Source organism: Stomoxys calcitrans, chromosome 2 (genome assembly GCF_963082655.1).
Source record: "Stomoxys calcitrans chromosome 2, idStoCalc2.1, whole genome shotgun sequence".
NCBI classification, from domain to species: Eukaryota; Metazoa; Arthropoda; class Insecta; order Diptera; family Muscidae; genus Stomoxys; species Stomoxys calcitrans.
The window spans coordinates 194,317,856-194,336,952 of NC_081553.1; the positions used below are offsets into that span (position 1 = coordinate 194,317,856).

The following is a 19,097-nucleotide window of genomic DNA, read 5'->3' on the forward strand; positions in this document are numbered from 1 at the left end:
AATGGCTGTTGTAACTACAATTTTCAACCGATCTGCACAAAATTTGGCACGTATTGTTTCGTTACTGATCTTAACATATCTGCAAGATTTCATCAAAGTCGGTTCAGATTTAGATATAGCTCCCATATATACGTATCGGCCGATTTCCACTGAAATGGCTGTAGGTACTCCAATTTTCAACCGATCTGCACAAAATTTGGCGTGGATTGTGTTGTTACTGATTTAAAAATATATGCAAGATTTCATCAAAATCGGTTCAGATTTGGATATAGCTCCCATATATATGTATCGCCCGATTTTCGCTTAAATGGCTGTAGTAACTACAATTTTCAACCGATCTGCACAAAATTTGACACGGATTATTCTGTTACTAATCTTAACATATCTGCAAGATTTCATCAAAATCGGTTCAGATTTAGATATAGCTGCCATATATATCTATCGCCCAATTTTCTCTTAAATGGCTGTAGTAACTACAATTTTCAACCGATCGGCACAAAATTTGGCGTGGATTGTTTTGTTACTGATCTAAAAATATTTGCAAGATTTCATCAAAATCGGTTCAGATTTATATATAGCTCCCATATATATGTATCGCCCGATTTCCACTTAAATGGCTTTAGGTACTGCAATTTTCAACCGACCTGCACAAAATTTGGCACGAATTGTTCTGTTACTGATCTAAAAATATTTCCAAGATTTCATCAATATCGGTTCAGATTTGGATATAGCTCCCATATATATGTATCGCCCGATTTCCACTTAAATGGCCGTAGTAACTACAATTTTCAACCGAGCGGCACAAAATTTGGCACGGATTGTTTCGTTACTGATCTTAACATATCTGCAAGATTTCATCAAAATCGGTTCAGATTTAGACATGGCTCCCAGATATATGTATTGCCCGATTTCCACCTAAAACGAATGGTTTTGTGAATAAGCCCTTAAAGTTGAAAAATTCTATAAAGAGTATACATTAGGGTGGGTCAATATTGTTTTCGATTTTGATAACCGCTTGATCCACCCAAGTTGACCCACCCTAGTATACATTTGTTGTCCGTCTGCTGGCTTTCAATTTCGTTTTTTCAGAAGTTTGTCTCATTGGCTTTTTTCAAAGCTTCTTTTTATGTCTCTTCAAAGAAAACTTCATCTGCAGCCTGCAGAATCCATTTGACTCAAAAATCATGGTTTAGGGCTTATATTTCCTTTTAAGGGATTTTTTGTATTCTATAAAAAAAAAAGTGTTGCCTTTCCCAAACATAAAACTTCTCATGTTTCCTCTAAATTTCTCATTTTTTGGCTGACTGTTACCCATTTCCCCCAAAAACAGGGTTACCATATCATTTCGCATAAGTTTTGTTTAAACAACTAAAAGACAAAATTTCTTATGTTTTTTTTTTCTTTTTTTTAATTCTCGTTTTTTCTTTTATAACAAAACAACAAAATTCCTTCTATCCTGACTTCCCCACTGATCGATCGCCTACAACAATAAAAACCAATCAATTTCTACCGTTTTTTTTATAACTACCACACTTCCATTTTCAACACTACTACTACTACTACAACTACAACTACTTTCTCCTGTGTGCTCCAATTACTCCAAAATAACACCAACCAACAAACAATCCATCACACCTCTCTGAACAATACTGAAATCCTTCCACCAAACCAACAACACATACAGAGTACAACGATAATCCCCTCTACTCTTTAGGCAAACAAAAGAAAGCCCATGCTAATAAAACACCCAACAATAATGATACAGATCACCATCGGCAGCAGCAGCAGCAGCAGCAGCGTCAATACGACAGCGATCATTTGGCAAAGGAGGCCCACAGCAATAGCTCTGACCTGGAGCGTGTAACCAGCAATGGTTCCCATAGGGATTATCATCAGGCCACTGCCATGGAAATATTTGCCGCCAAACGCAGTGAGAAGAAACGCAATAAGAGCCTGAAGAAGAAATCCCTGCAACAGAATGCCACTTGCAATGTCTCTTCCTCCTCTTCGTCGTCGGCCATGCTAGTGGCTGCAGGCACCTCCTCCTCCGCCAATGGTACTTTGGAAGCCTCAGAGTGTTTGCGCAAACACCACAAGCATAAGAAGCGCAAGAAGCATAAGAAGCATCGCAAGAATCTAATGGAGATTGGCATTGTTTCGGAGATGGATAAGACCTCCTTTAGTTCACCCACCTCATCCTCGTTTAGCACCAAACAGGAGCGCACAATCAAAGAATCGTCAGCTACATCGTCATTACTGCACCATCAGCATCATCAAGCGTCGGCATTGCAGGATCAGCAACTGCAACATCATCATCAACTATCCAAAACAGAAATCTGTGATGAAGAGGAGGAGCAGGAAGAGGAGCCAGAGCCCAGAGATGCTGTTGAACCCACAAATACTCAAACTGAGCATTCTCAAATTGCCGAAGAAGACAACGAAGAAGATGAAGAAGAAGCCGACGAGGAAGAAGAAGACGAGCCCGAAGAGGAAGATGAAGATGGGGCACATTTGAATGTGCCACACATCAAACATGAACGCAATCATGGCCACCACCATCATCATAGTGTTAAAGTAAAAACCGAGCACTTGGAAATGGAAGAGGAAAGCACTTCCAATTTAATGTCCGAAATTTCGGATGAGGTAAGAGGTTTTAGGTCTATAACTCATGAACATCTTTAAGCTTATGTCTCTTTTTTTCGCTTTTCTTCCAGGCCAAGGCTGATGATATGGTGGAACACAACAGCTCCAAGGGCAGCAAGATAGCCGCTTTCTTACCAGATCGCCAGTTATGGGGCTGGCTGGGTAAGGCCTATTGTAAATATGGCACTAAGGGTACAAAGGGGAGGATACGCAAGCAATTCTACAAAACCATTAAACGGGGAAAGGAAACAATAACGGTAAGCATTGAAAATTGGCCCATATCTAAAAAACTTCAACACTCGTTAAAAAGATTAACAAAATGGAATTTTATTAAAAAAAAAAAAAAAAAATCGGCCCGGTACGGGATAATCCGCACGGACTAGATCTTTGAGCTCCAATCTGTGTAGTGTTCAAAGTTATCACGAGCTAAGCTTAGCTGGAAGCAACCGGGAGCGTACACAGGTTGCGAATAGTGGAATGCTCCATACGGCGTCGCGGACAATCAGCGGTATCGAGTGAAGGTCTCAGTGAGAGGCCGTGCGGTACCTGCTTTTGTGTTCTATCTTTCGTCTGCTTCATTCTTTGGAGTGTCCAGATCCAGGAAATCTGCAACAAAGATGGGGTACGTCCAGACGGATCTGGGTCTGAGTTGAGAAGGTCTGGCTGGGCAGTTCAACAGGTGAAGTGTGTCGTGTGGTCCCATAATCGGGACACACATCCTGCGCGTTGGCATCACTCCTTACTCTGTAGGATTTGAGGCTTCTGTATCTGCAGGATCCCAATTGAGCCTGAACAACTCTGAGTTGCCGGGGAAAGTAAATTTTTTCAGTTGCAATGGGTGGCGGTCGTTCTCCACGAACCACATTTGCCCGGCAGCTATTCAACGCATCTGCTACCGTGTCTGCATGAATCTTGATCTAGAGGTTCTCTCTTGTAGCGCTTAACCTTACGCTCTAGATCATGAAGATCTACCTTAAGGCTTCTGGGCGGTGGATACCTCTCCACAACTCACCACAAGATGGTGAGTTGGATGGTCTCTGCGATAACAGCCCAAAAGGTATTTGGCTTCTGATGGAGGTGGTTCACATGAGCACTGAGGAGACAGCCCGTCGCAGTTCGAAAAACGGCATTCTGACAAATCCGAATATTATTCCGGATTTGACGACACCACACTGGCGCTGCATCCCATGCCACGGACCGGCCAATTGCTTTGTACGTGGTCAACAAAGTTTCTTTGTCTGCACCCCAAGTGCTGCCGACAAGTGACTTGAGGAGGACCTTCTTTCTACTTTGACTTTATCGCAAATTGGTGTGACATATGGGGAGAATGTGTAGGAGCTGTCAAATGTGACACCAAGTATTCTGGGACACTTGATGGTCGGAATCATTTCTCCATCGACCATCACAGTCAGCTCAGTATTCACCTCACGCGTATTTGTGGTCAGCAATGTGGCTGAAGATTTGATGGCAGATATCTTCAGATTTCTTGCAGCGAAATATAAGACAAATTCGTTGAGTTAGACGTTCAACCTATCGCAGATGTCAACAATGGGTGGGGGGCCTGATGCCATGATCGTACAATCGTCCGCATATGATACGATCTCTATGTCGCCTGGAGGGGGTGGAATGGAGGATAGGTAAAGGTTAAACATTGCCGGAGATATCACCCCACCTTGGGGAACTCCCTGTTTCACTCTACGGTGCTTCGACTTCTTATCCCTAAATTCCACAAATGACTGGTGACCACACAGATAATTTGCGATTCAGCGTTTTAGGCCTGGCTGGAGGGACGTATTGGCAATGTCCTCACATAGTTTGGCATGGCTGAATGTGTCGAATGCCTTCGATAGGTCCAGTGCCACGAGAACCGTCCTATCATCTGGACTGGGCTGATTAAAGCCACGGCGATGTGTGCGGTGATGGCATGCAGAGCAGTTGTTGTGTTATACAGTCTTCGAAATCCATGCTGATGCTCGGAAATTCTCCTACGAGGCTTGGGAGTAGTAATGCCTCAGGCGTCTTTGTGAGAAAAGGGAGATCGGTCTGTACAACTCCCCCAATCTCGGGTGCTTTCCAGGCTTAAGTAACGGGATCACTCTGTCCATTTGCCAGACATCGGGAACTATAAAAGTGCTCACAGACAGGCTGAGGACAGTAGTAAGTTATTCAACTCCAGGTAAATCCAGATTCTTCAGCATAAGTGTAGAGATTCCGTTGGGGCCCAACGCCTTGGTTGATTTGGCGCCATGGATGACATTCGTAACTTCGCCCACGGTAAAATGTGATGGCTGTTCATCGGCTCGGAGAGCACGGATACTACGAATGGCTCTCCTCCTAGCCCTGTCACTCTCGGGATGCACAATAAATTGACGGTTGAACAACCTGGCGCATATCTTCGACTGCTCTTGGGTTTGGAGACCACGGACACGACGAATGGCTCTCCTCCTAGCCCTGTCACTCTCGGGATGCACAATAAATTGACGGTTGAACAACCTGGCGCATCTCTTCGAATCAGTCACGGTTAAGTCGCCAAAAGTGACTGAGGTCTTGTCATCCCGTCTATCGGGGTTCGAGAGTGTCTTAACAGTAGAGCACAGCTTGCCTTAACCGGTACCTAAGTTACATTCCAGCCACAATTTCCGCTTATGTTCGTTGACTACCCTGTTAATTTCCAGATTCAGCTCGCTGATTCTGGGGTAAGTGGGGTCCATGCCACGAATCCCATCACGATCGTCTGCGAGTACCACTGCTTGCGATGGGAAATTGGGCCGCACATGGGGTATTTGACCAGCTGGTATAAAGCGAGTGGCTGCTGAATGAATGATGTCTCGGAATTTCCTCTCGACATCTAGAACATCCGAGGGGGCTAGCAGTTCACTCAAGCGGCGATTGGTATACTCTCTGAAGCCAGTCCAATCGGCCTTCTTCTGATTGATAAACGTCTGACGCTCAGAGGTTATGCAGTTGGGTGGTCGTTCGATGGTGAGAATTATGTAGAGGTGGTCTGACCCCAAAAAGATGATGGCTTGCCAGGATAAGTCTCTCAGGAGATCAGGGAATGCAATGGAAATGTCAGGCGAGCTGCTGCACCCCCTCGGAATCCTAGTGGGGGCATCCTCATTCACCGTGGCGGCATCCTCATTCACCGTGCAAAACGTGGAGCTATAAATCTGCTCTGCCAAAGCTATGCCACCCTGGTCGTTACCTAGGGAAGAATGCCATGACGTGTGATGCCCATTGAAGTCCCCTAGAAGCAGACGACTATGGCCAGATAGCAACCCACTTATGTCGAGCTTGTAAGCCTGGCCATGAATCGGGACACAGCTACCAACCGGCGGTATATACACGTTGTATAGCTCTATCTCGGCAGTACCAGACCTGACTGCTATCCCCATGCATTCCATGTAGGGGGTCACTAGCGTTAAGCGCAGGCAATATAGGTTTATACTGCACGAAATGGTGTATTACGAAGGCCAATCCCCCACTTCCATTCCTTGAGCGATCCTTATGTAGCACATTGTAACCGTGACAACTGTGAAAGCTGCAGTTGTTGGTCAGTTTTGTCTCCTGGATCGCTGCGACCAAAATGCTCCTCCGACTCATAAAATCCACAATCTCGTCGAACTTGCCAGGGAGACCATTGCAATTCAATTGCAACAATGATACACTTCTCAGCACTGGCCTGTGCAATATTGCGGCTGGGATGCTGATGTTGCGTATATTGTCGCACGGGAGAGGTCGGGAAGGGTCACATAGTCCGACGACCAGAACGCAGAAAGCGACTACGCTTGCGACCCACTGCTGTTCGCACAGCACCTTGCAACATATTCAGTGTGACTATACTCCTGTAGTGATGTAAAGCCAGAGCAAAATCGGAAATTTACCCACTTCATGCACCGGTTACACCTCACCGACTCCGACCTATGATGGAGGAGGTTCTGGCAAACCGAACCGAACTAGGGTCCGAGGATCTTTTCAATTCCGGCACGGACCAGAAGCATGGTGAGAAGGCACTTCGGGATGTGCCTCTCCCATGACGAAAAAAGGACGAACACGTACACCGATGAAGGATTCCATCGGGTCAATCCGGTACGTACAATCGGCTGCCACGGGATTATATATTCGACCATCATAAATCTTAGTGACTTTCGGGAAGGAAATTTCTCTCAATTTTTTATGTTTTTATTTCATCAATTGATCTTGATCTATGAAATAATCATTGACTCATTTGTTTCTACCTCTCTCTCTCTCTCTTTAAAGGTTGGGGATTGTGCAGTATTTTTATCAACTGGACGACCGGATCGTCCCTATATTGGACGCATCGAATCAATGTGGGAGAATTCATGCAATAATAAAATCGTACGTGTGCGATGGTTTTATCATCCTGAAGAAACAACAGGATGTCCTAAATTAAAATTTCCGGTAAGTAAATGGTCTTTAAAAATTATTTTTTTTTTCTTCAAAAAAAGTTAAATTTTTAACAAGTGAATGCACCTTGACCTTGGGCCGGGATAAATCTGAAAAATTATCTCTAACCCATTCAATCATTTCACATCGGTATAGCTGTGAGCGAGGCACGGGATAGCTGTGAGCATCACACAGGCTGTAGCATTGAGGTCTGATTTGTGCGGTGTGCATTGCTGTCGGGAGAAGCTTAACAGCGAGCTACCGGGCGCGTCCACAGGTTACGGATAGTATCACATGTACTCAGTATTAAGGCGTTGACGCCTGACATGACACTGAGACTCTTCACTCGATACCGCTGATTGTCAGCGACTGTATATGGAGATACACAAGCCACTATCCGCAACTTGTGGACGCTCGCAGTAGCTTCCCATGATAACGATGAACACCAAACAATGGAAGCTCAAAGTTCCAACCTGTGGTGCTCATAGTTATTCCAGACCGAAACAGCCCCTATCGTCCGGATGTACCAGGAGTCGAATACCTTCCAAGGGTTTTCAATCTGTCTTTGACCATTCTCAGCGTGATCCCGCTACGGAAGCCTGAAAGAAACACTAAAAGTGGAGAATAGTATAGACAGATTTTCCTTATCTCAGCAGTAGCCAAGACGCTTAAAGTCCCAGCACGAGATGACTATGCACTCAGTATTAAAGCATTGCCGCCTGACATGACACTGCGACTCTTCACTCCTCTATCCGTAACTTGTGGACGCTCGCAGTAGCTTCCCATGATAACGATGAACACCAAACAATGGAAGCTCAAAGTTCCAACCTGTGGTGCTCATAGTTATTGCAGACCGAAACAGCCCCTATCGTCCGGATGTACCAGGAGTCGAATATCTTCCAAGGGTTTTCAACCTGTCTTTGAGTACTCCCAGTGTGATCCCGGCACTGAAGCCTGAAAGAAACTCTAAAAGTAGAGAATCGTATAGACAGATTTTCCTCATCTCACCAGTAGCCAAGACACTTAAAGGTCCCAGCACGAGATGACTATGACCACCACATGGGTCGGAATTCTCAGTTCCGATGTGTGTATGAGAAGCTCAGCTGGGAACTACCGGGAGCGTCCACAGGTTGCAGATGGCGGACAACCAGCGGTATCAAGTGGTGAGTCTCAGTGGCCAGCACCGGCCTCGATATGACAAGGGGAGTTATTGGCGCCTTTAAATATTTCTACGTATTACCAACATGCCAAATTGTAGAAAGTACCAAATGGTACCAACATGTACTAATTGTAAAAAGATTGTAGTTACCCATCATATAATTGCTAGATGTTCCTGTATGCCAAATTTCAGACCTCTAGATCTATCTGTAAAGAAAGTACCAAATGGTACCAAAATGTATGACTTTGTAACATATCATTTAGTCACCAATTATATATTTCTTTGTTGTACCTGCATGCCAAATTTCAGACCTCTAGCTCCATCTGTGAAGAATATATCAAATGGTACCAATTTTGGTACCAAAATGTGCGAGTGGTGAATAGGTCGTCGTAGCTGCACGAATTGTGAAAAGATCGTAGTCACCAATCATATTATTGCTAGATGTACATACCTGCATGCCAAATTTCAGGCCTCAGGTTTAATCTGAACAGAAAGTACAAAATGGTACCAATTTTGGTACCAAAATTTACGAATTTTGAATAGATCATTTAGTCACCCATTATTTATTTCTTAGGCATGTAGGTAGCAAACCATATTTCGGACCTCTAGCTCCATCTATAATGAAAGTACAAAATGGTACCATTTTTGGTACCAAAATGCTCGAATTGTGAAAAAATCATTTAGGCGCCCATCATATATTTCTAAGTTTTACCTACATGTAAAATTTTAGATCCTTGGCTTCATTTGTATAGAAAGTACCTAATGGTATTAATATTTGTACCAAAAAGTACGAATCGTAAAAAGATCATAGTCACCCATCATATATTTCTACCCACCACCATAGGATGGGGGTATACTAATCTAGTCATTCCGTTTGTAACACCTCGAAACATTCGTCTAAGATCCCATCAATTAAATAAATTCTTGATCGTCTTGACGTTCTGTGTCAATCTAGCCATGTCCGACCGTCTGCCCGTTCGACCGTCCGTCTGTCGAAATAACGATGGAGATCGAACGCGTAATGTTGCCCCGCGAACGCCGCTTGAAATGTTGCCCAGCTAGCCGATTGAAATGTTGCTCAGATACTTAATATCGATGTAGATCGTTGGGGATTGCAAATTGGGCCATATCGGTTAAGATTTAGATATAGCTCCCATATAAACCGATCTCCCGATTTGACCTCTTGAGTCCGTGGAAGCCGCAACTTTTGTCCGATTTGGCTGAAATTTTGCATGTGGTATTCCAATGCCTGTGTCAAGCAAGGTCCGAATCGGTCAAAAACCTGATATAGCTCCCATGTAAACCGATCTCCCGATTTGACTTCTTGAGTCCTTGCAAGCCACAATTTTTGTCGGATTTGGCTGAAAGTTTGCATGCAGTGTTCTGTTTTGACTTCCAACAACTATGCCAAATACGGTCTAAATCGGACTAAAACCTGATATAGCGAGGTCGGTTTATTTGGGAGCATTGCATGCGATGTTCTGTTATTTCTCTTTACATGCGGACATAAGGGAGTAGATTGCGAATATGGTCAGAAAGAAGAAATAGGCTTTATAATTTGTTGATTTCGGAAGGGGGCGGACGCTCCCCATTTACCCAAAAATACCACCCAAAATCCGATCGTGATAATATGGGTATTAAATGAAAGGTATTGGAAAATAGAATACGAATATGGTATTAAAATACGGGTCTATGTACCAATCAGGCCTTCCCAACCCTAAAATCCCCCCAAACAGACATATTGGGCGTTCATGTCAATATGGTATTATTCGGTATTCGGGAGTAGATAACGAATCTGGCATACAAAATCAGATCGAAGTATAGGGGTTCACCCTACCCCCCAAAAACGCGTTCAGCGATACAGGCGGAAATAAGCTATTGTATAGTGGCCCATATACACATTCAAGGCGAAGTGCCCCAACCCTTAAAAGATATTAGAGAGTTGAAGAAGAAAACATCCGCCGAGGTCCATCAAAATTGGTTCAGAATTGGATACAGGGTAGGTGTACGGTATTATACAGTCGGCACCGCCCGACATTTGCCCTTCCTTAGTGGTTTAAAACAGATAAACCCAGTGAATACTCCTATTGTCTCCTGATAGAGGCTTTCCACTTTAGAATTAAGTTTCCAAATTGTCCCTATTTGTATACCCTCCACCATAGGACCCTCCACCCTCCCCCTCCACTAATTTCGTCATTCTGTTTGTAACTCCTCGAAAGCTAGCCGCTTGAAATTTTGCACAAATACTTCTTATTAGTGTGGGTCGGTTGGGATTGTAAATGGGCTATATCGGTCCACGTTTTTATATAGCTGTCATATATACCTATCTGGGGTCTTGACTTCTTGAGCCACTAGAGGGCGCAATTATTATCCGATTTGGCTGAAATTTCGCATGAAATGTTTTATTATGACTTTCAACATCTGTGTTAAGTATGGTTCAAATCGGTCCATAACCTGATATAGCTGCCATATAAACCTATGTGGGGTCTTGACTTCTTGAGCCACTAGAGGGCGCAATTCTTATCCAATTTGGCTGAAATTTAACATGAAGTGTTTTATTATGACTTCCAAAAACTGTGCTTAGTATGGTTGAAATCGGTCCATAACCTGATATAGCTGCTATGTAAACCGATCTGGGGTCTTGACTTCTTTAGGCGCTAGAGGGCGCAATGCTTATCCGATTTGGCTGAAATTTCGCATGAGGTGTTTTATTATGACTTCCAACAACTGTGCTGAGTATGGTTCAAATCGGTCCTTAATGTGATATAGCTGCCATATAAACCTATCAGGTGTCTTGACTTCTTTAGTCGCTGGAGGGCGCAATTATTATCCGATTTGGCTGAAATTTCGCATGAAATGTTTTGTTATGACTTTCAACAACTGTGTTAAGTATGGTTGAAATCGGTTCATAACCTGATATAGCTGCTATGTAAACCGATCTGGGGTCTTGACTTCTTTAGGCGCTAGAGGGCGCAATTATTATCCGATTTGGCTGAAATTTTGCATGAGGTGTTTTATTATGACTTCCAACAACTGTGCTGAGTATGGTTCAAATCGGTCCATAACCTGATATAGCTGTCATATAAACCTAACTGGGGTCTTGACTTCTTGAGCGTCTAGAGTGCGTAATTCCTATCCGATTTGTCTGAAATTTTACATGAAGTGTTTCGTTATAACTTTCAACAACTGTTCTAATAATAGTTCAAATCGTTCCATAACCTGATATAGCTGCCACATAAACCGATCTGGTGTCTTGACTTCTTTAGCCACTAGAGGGCGCAATTTTAACTAATAACCTCTGGACTAATTTCCTTCTTCTTCTTCTATTTTACAGGGTGCTCTATTTGAATCACCTCATGAAGATGAAAATGATGTACAAACAATATCACATCGCTGTGAAGTGTTACAATTTGCCCGATACTATAATAAATTTGGAGCAGATTCAAAGCAATATCAATCGATATACGATAATAATGATACATATTACTTAGCAGGCTATTATAATCCAAGATTACAAGTCCTCAAATTACAAGATAATATTCCAACTCTCGAAGAGCAGCAACAGCAAAAACAACAAAATGCAACAACAACAACAACAAATGTTATTAATAATACTAACACTAAACACACAAATATTACTACGGATTAACTAAAACACAAAAAAGAAAACAAAGTAAAAGTAAATACAAAAGAAAAAAGAATTTTATTATAGTTATAATATAAATTAAAGTAAAAAAACAACAACATATTCTCTATATATATATATACACTACAATATACATATAAATATGAATATAATTTATATATATATACCGAAAAAAGAAATGATATATAAAACCTTAAGGTGTAAGAAGTATAAGTTTGAAGTATAGTAAAAATTGACTATATACACAAATACACACACACACACACACAATGGCATATGTACATTTGTATGTTATCTATACGACAACAACAACAGCAAAAGCAACAAGCAAAAGAGAAACAAACCATACCCAACTAACAACTTAACATACTTATACATTTATATACAAAAAAAAACATTTATTATAATTTTATTTTATTTTATTATTTTTTTTTTTCGTTGTTTTTGTAACCCCAGGTTTAAAACATTTATTTTCTATGTACAGTTTAAGATATTAAATATACATATATACATACCTTTGTGTAGTAGTTTTCTGTTTAAGGTTTTATTTTCTTTTGTTAAATATTATTTTACATGCTCAAAACAAAAACAAGAAAAAAAAAAGAATTGCTAAAAATATTTTATGGTCTTTTTTTTTTTAATCTTTGCCTATTTGTGTAAGGGAAATCAATGTTTGAAGCAAGGATGCGGCATCTAGCCCTCGACTCGACTAACGTGCTCAACTCCGAGCCAAACTCTGACTAGGGCTCAATAGTCCTACTCCGACTTCCACTCCGGCCTCAAAAACTCGACTCCGGTCGTTTACGCAGCCCTGGCTTAAAGCAAACCATTTTTTTTTGAACAGTTTATTTTTTATTTAATTTTGGTATAAATTGAAATTTTGAGATTTTCTTAGACCCTTCACCCATTGAAAAATCAAAATGGCCTCATTGGGTCCTAAAAGTGAACCAGATGTTATCCGATCAACCACATAGGCTTCATAAATCCACAACAGTTTTTATATCCTCTACCACAGGATGGGGGTATACTAATTTCGTCATTCTGTTTGTAACACCTCGAAATATGCGTCTAAGACCCCAAAAAGTGTATATATTCTTGATCGTCATGAAATTTTAAGTCGATCTAGCCTTGTCCGTCCGTCCAAAGCACTCTAACTTTCGAAGTAGTAAAGTTAGCCGCTTGAAATTTTGCACAAATACTTTTTATTAGTGTAGGTCGGTTAGTATTGTAAATGGGCCAAATCGGTTCATGTTTTGATATAGCTGCTATATAAACCAATCTTTGGTCATGACTGCTTGAGCCTCTAGAGGGCGCAATTCTCGTCCGATTTGACTGTGTTTTGGTACCACTTCCAACAACTGTGCTAAGTATGGTTCAAATCGGTTCATAATCTGGTATAGCTGCCATATATAGCTGGCTTTTGACTTCTTGAGCCGCTAGAGGGCGCAATTCCCATCCAATTTGGCTGTAAGTTTGCACGTGGTGTTTTAGTACCACTTCCAACAACTGTGCTAAATATGATTCAAATCGGTTAATAACCTGATATAGCTCCCATATAAACCGAACTTGGCTCTTGACTTCTTGAGCCGCTAGAGGGCGCAATTCTCATCCGATTTTGCTGTAATTTTGCACGTTGTGTTTTGGTATCATTTCCAATATTTGTGCGTATTGTGCAAAACGGTTCATAACCTGGTATAGGTGCCATATCAACCGATCTTGAATCTTGACTTCTTGAGCCGCTAGAGGGCGCAATTCTCATCCGATTTAGCTAAAATTTTCCATGAGGAGTTTTGATGATTTCCAAAAACTGGCGCAAATCGGTTAATAACTTGGTATAGGTGCCATATAAACCGATCTTGGCATTTGACTTCTTGAGCCGCTAGAGGGCGCAATTATCATCCGATTTAGCTAAAATTTTACATGAGCAGTTTTGAAATGATTTCCAAAAACTGGCGCAAATCGGTTAATAACCTGGTATAGCTGTCATATAAACCGATCTTGAATCTGGACTTCTTGAGCCGCTAGAGGGCGCAATTCTCATCCGATTTGGCTGAAATTTTGTATGAGGTGTTTTGATATGACTTCCAAAAACTGTTATGAATATGGTGCAAATCGATACATAACCTGCTATAGTTGCCATATAAACCGATCTGGGGTCTTGACTTCTTGAGCTTCTAGAAAGAGCAATTCTCATCCGATTTAGTACGAATTTTGTACAACGGCTTCTCCCATCGCCTTCAACATACGTGAGCAATATGGTCTGAAGCGATCTATAGCTGGATACAGCTTCCATATAAACCAATCTACCGATTTTAATTCTTGAGCCCCTACAATTCGCACAATCCCATGGCAGCCGGTTGTACGCACCAGATTGATCCGATGGAATCCTCATCGGCAGGGGCTGCCGCCTCAGTGTACGTGTTCGTCTGTTTTCGTCATGGGTGAGGCACATCCCGGAGTGCCTTCTCCGCATGCTTCTGGTCCGTGTCGGTATGGAAAAGAACCCCGGACCCTGATTCTGTTCGGTTTGCCAGAACCTCCTCCATCATCGGTCGGAGTCGGTGAGGTGTAATCTGTGCATGGAGTGGGTAAATTTCCGATTTTGCTCTGGCCTCACTTCACTATGTGGGTATAGTCATACTGCATATGTCGCAAGGTGCTGTGCGAACATAGCCAGCAGTGGGTCACACGCGTCGTCGTTGTCGCCTTCTGTGTCCTCTTCGTCGGACTTTGTGATCCCCCCGATCTCTCCCGTATGGCAATTTACGCAACGGCACCATCCCCGCCCAAATATTGCCAGGCCAGTGCCGCGAAATGTATCCTTTTTGCAACTAAACTGCAATCCAGGAGACAAAGCTGTCCAACACCTACAGCTTACGTAGTTGTCACGGATACAATGTGCGACGTAGGGATCGCTCAAGGAATGGAGATGGGGTATTGGCCTTCGTGATTCACCATTCCATGCAATATAGACCCATCTCGCATGCGCCTGGCGCTAGTGACCCCTACATGGAGTGCATAGGGATAGCAGGTCCTGTACTACCGATATAGAGCTATACAACGTGTACGTACCGCCGGTTGATAGCTGTATCCCGATTAATGGCCAAGCTTACAACCCCGACATAAGTGGGCTACTATCTGGCCATAATCGTCTGGTTCAAGGGGACTTTAATGCGCATCACACTTCATGGCATTCTCCAGAATGAGCAGATTGAAGGTTCTACGTTTTGCACGATGAATGAGGATGCCCCCACTAGGATAACGAGGAGGTGCATCAGTTCGCCCGAGATTTCCATTGTATCCCCTGACCACCTGAGTGACGTATCCTGACGAGTTGTCATCTCTTTGGGGTCAGACTACCTCCCTATAATTCTCACCATCTACCGACCACCGAAGTGCGCCCCAACTTCACGGCGCAGGCAGTGGTACTCGCAGACGAGCGTGAGGGGATTCGTGGTATGGACCCCACTAAACCCAGAATCAGCGAGCTAAATCTGGAAATTAACAGGGTGGTCAACGAACATAAGCGGAATTTGTGGCTTGAACACTTGGAGCAATGTAACTTAGGCACCGGTTTCGGCAAGCTGTGGTCTACTGTTAAGTCAATTTCGAACTCTGGTAGACGGGATGACAGGATCTGAGTCATTCTGGTGAAATGTCCGTGACTGATCCGAAGAGATGAGCCAGGTTGTTCAACCGTCAATTTGTTGTGCATCCCGAGAGTGACAGGGCAAGGAGGAGAGCCATTCGCCGTATTCGTGGTCTCCGAGCCGATGGTGAAGTTACGAATGTCATCCGTGGCGCCAAATCATTCAAGGCGTTGGGCCCCGACGGAATCTCTACACGGATGTTGAATAATCTGGATTCACCTGGAGTTGAGTAACTTACCACTGTCCTCAACCTGTCTTTGAATACTCTTATAGTTCCCGATGTTTGGAAAATGGGCAGAGTGATCCCGTTATCGAAGCCTGGAAAGGACCCGAGGCTGGGGAGAGTCATACATACCGATTTCCCTTCTCTTACCAGTAGCAATAACGCTTGAGGCATTACTCCTCCCCAGCCTTGTAGGAGAATTTCCATTCGCCGAGCATCAACATGGATTTCGAAGACTGCATAGCACAACAACAGCTTTGCAGGCCATTACTGCACATATTTGCTGTGGCTTTAATCAGCCCAGACCATATGATGGGATGGTCCTTGTGGAACCGGAAAAACCCTGCGAGTTTTCTGCCAATTGCTTGTGCTCCACGCTCTCCAAGGTTATGGAGATTATGGTTAACCATCATCTTGTGTGATACTTAGAGTCCAATAGCTTCTTCGCTATAGACAGTATGGGTTCCACAGAAATCGCTCTAAGGGAGACCTAATGGCTTTTTTATGAGAATAAAGTCGTGGCTCTGGATATCTCCAAGGCATTTGATAGGGTCTGCCACGGCCGAACTTAGCACGCACCTACTTGTTTTTGTTCATTCTTTTTTGAAAAAATTTTTAACTCTTGTGGTTTTTTTTTCGACGTACGTTTTGTTTTTATACCCTCCACCATAGGATGGGGGTATACTAATTTCGTTATTCTGTTTGTAACTCCTCGTAATGTTCGTCTTAGACCCCATAAAGTATATAAATTCTTGATCGTCATGACATTTAAAGTCGATCTAGCCATATCCGTCCGTCTGTCCGTCCGTCTGTCCGTCCGTCTGTCAGTCCGTCTGTCCGTCCATCTGTCCGCCCGTCTGTCCGCCCGTCTGTCCGTCCGTCTGTTCTTCTGTCTTTCCGTCCGTCTGTCTGTCCGTCCGTCTTTCTATCCGTCTGTCTGTCTGTCCCTCTGTCTGTCCGTCCGTCTGTCTGTCCGTCCGTCTGTCTGTCCGTCCGTCTGTCTGTCTGTCCTTCCGTCTGTTTCGTCCGTCTGTCCGTATAAACAGATCTTGGGTCTTGACTTCTTGAGCCTCTGGATGGCGCAATTCTCATCTGATTTCACTGAAATTTAGCATGAGGTGTTTCATTATAACTATCAACAACTGTGCTGAGTATGGTTGAAATCGGTTCATAACCGGATATAGCTGTCAAATAAATCTATCTGGGGTCTTGACTTCTTGAGCGTCTAGAGGGCGTAATTATTATCCGATTTGGCTGAAATTTTGCACGGCGTGTTTTGTTATGACTTTCAAGAACTGTGCTGAGTATGGTTGAAATCGGTCCATGTTTTGATGTAGCTGCCATATACACCGATCTTGGGTCTTGACATCTAAAGCCCCTAGAGGGCGCAATCCTTATCCGATTTGGCTGAAATTTTGCACGGCGTGTTTTGGTATGACTTTCATCAACTGTGCTGTGTATGGTTGAAATCGGTTCATAACCGGATATAGCTGTCATATAAAGCGGTCTTGAATTCTTGAGCGTCTAGAGGGCGCAATTTCTATCCGATTTGGCTGAAATTTTGGACGGCGTGTTTTGGGATGACTTCCAAAAACTGTGCTAAGTATGGTCCGAATCGGTCCTTAACCTGATATAGCTCCCATATAAATCGATCTTGGATCTTGACTTCTTGAGCCACTAGAGGGCGCAATCCTTATCCGATTTGGCTAAAATTAGCATAAGGTGTTTTATTATGACTTTCAACAACTGTGCTGAGTATGGTTGAAATCGGTTCATAACCGGATGTAGCTGTCATATAAACCCATCTGGGATCTTGACTTCTGGAGCCTCCAGAGGGCGTAATTATTATCCGGTTTGCCTGAAATTTTGCACGACGTGTTTTGGTATGACATCCAAAAACTGTGCTAAAAATGGTCTAAATCGGTCTTTGACTTCTTGAGCCACTAGAGGGCGCAATCCTTATCCGATTTGGCTGAAATTTTGCATGAAATGTTTCGGTATGACTTTCAATATCTGTGCTAAGAATGGTTCAAATCGGTTCATAACCTGATATAACCGGATTATATATATGCCATATAATCCGATCTGGGATCTTGACTTCTTGAGCCTTTAGATTTGGCTGAAATTTTGCATGACGTGTTGACTTTCAACAACTGTGCCAAATATGATTCAAATCGTTCTATAGGCTGATATAGCTGTCATATTAACAAATCTGGGATCTTAACCTCTTGAGCCTTGACTTACTTCTTGAACCCCTTAAGGTCGCACTTCTTACTCGAATTGACTAAAATTTTACACAATGACTTATACTATGGTCTCCAACATTCAATTTAATTATGATTCGAAACGGATCATAGCTTGTTATAGCTCTTATATCATAGCAATTTTTTTCGTTTATCCTTTGTTTGCCAAAAAAGAGATATCGGGAAAAGAACTCGACAAATGCGATCTATGGTGGAGGGTATACAAGATTCGGCCCGGCCATCTCTTTTTTTTTTCTTTAGACTCAAAATCTGCTCTTAAACTCTGAAGGCCACCGTAGCGCACCGTCCGTCCGCCTATGACGCTGAACGCCTGGGTTCGAATCCTGGCGGGAACATCAGAAAATTTTTCAGTGGTGGTTATCCCCCTCCTAATGCTGGCGACATTTGTGAGGTAATTAGTCATGTGAAAACTTCTCCCCGAAGAGGTGTCGCTCTGCGGCACGCCATTCGAATTCGGCTATAAAAAGGAGGTCCCTTATCATTGAGCTTAAAATTGAATCGGACAGCACTCATTGATATGTGAGAAGTTTGCCCCAGTTCCTTAATGGAATGTTCATGGGCAAATTTGCATTTGCAAACTCTGAATGAGCTCGAGTCAAGGTGATCAACAAATCACATAGGTTCACAAAGGGATCATGATATCTTGTTGGGAGGTCAACAAATATCTTCTCTATATAAAACACACAAAAAGTTAATAAAAAAATTTTTAATTTGAGAAGATATTAAAAATATAATAAAAAAATATTTATAAAAATAAAAATTCACACAAAGAACAATCAAAAATTAGAAAGTCTTATTTTATAAAAAACCAAACTCTAAAACTTGTAAGACTTGTAAAAAACAAAAACAAAAAATTGGCGCATATATAAAAACCGTCTTAAAGAAAAATCATTAAAAAGTAATTACAAAAAAGGCTTTATTTTTTCGAAATACTTATTTTACATGTATACAAAAAAATCAATAGAAAAATAAATAAACCTAATCAAATAAATGTCCTTTTTTTTAGAAGTTGTATTGTATAGATATACTAAGCATAAGAATTGAAATTATATATACAAAAAAATATTTTCACATTGGTGTTTGAAAAAAAAAGAATATATATATA

General features: G+C 42.3%; 1 protein-coding gene across 3 annotated transcripts in view; it reads left to right on the forward strand.

Moving 5' to 3' along the window:
• LOC106088658 (protein winged eye) overlaps window positions 1-12,486 on the forward strand; it is a 141,849-nt gene extending 129,363 nt beyond the window's left edge. For all 3 annotated transcript variants that reach the window (XM_013254275.2, XM_013254276.2, XM_013254277.2), the window contains 4 exons: window positions 1,685-2,643; window positions 2,715-2,900; window positions 6,904-7,065; window positions 11,544-12,486. In XM_013254275.2, the coding sequence (XP_013109729.2) occupies window positions 1,685-2,643; window positions 2,715-2,900; window positions 6,904-7,065; window positions 11,544-11,858 (1,622 nt within the window). In that variant the 3' untranslated portion in view covers window positions 11,859-12,486. The remainder of the gene's footprint in view (window positions 1-1,684; window positions 2,644-2,714; window positions 2,901-6,903; window positions 7,066-11,543) is intronic.
• The last annotated feature ends 6,611 nt before the right edge of the window (window positions 12,487-19,097 follow it).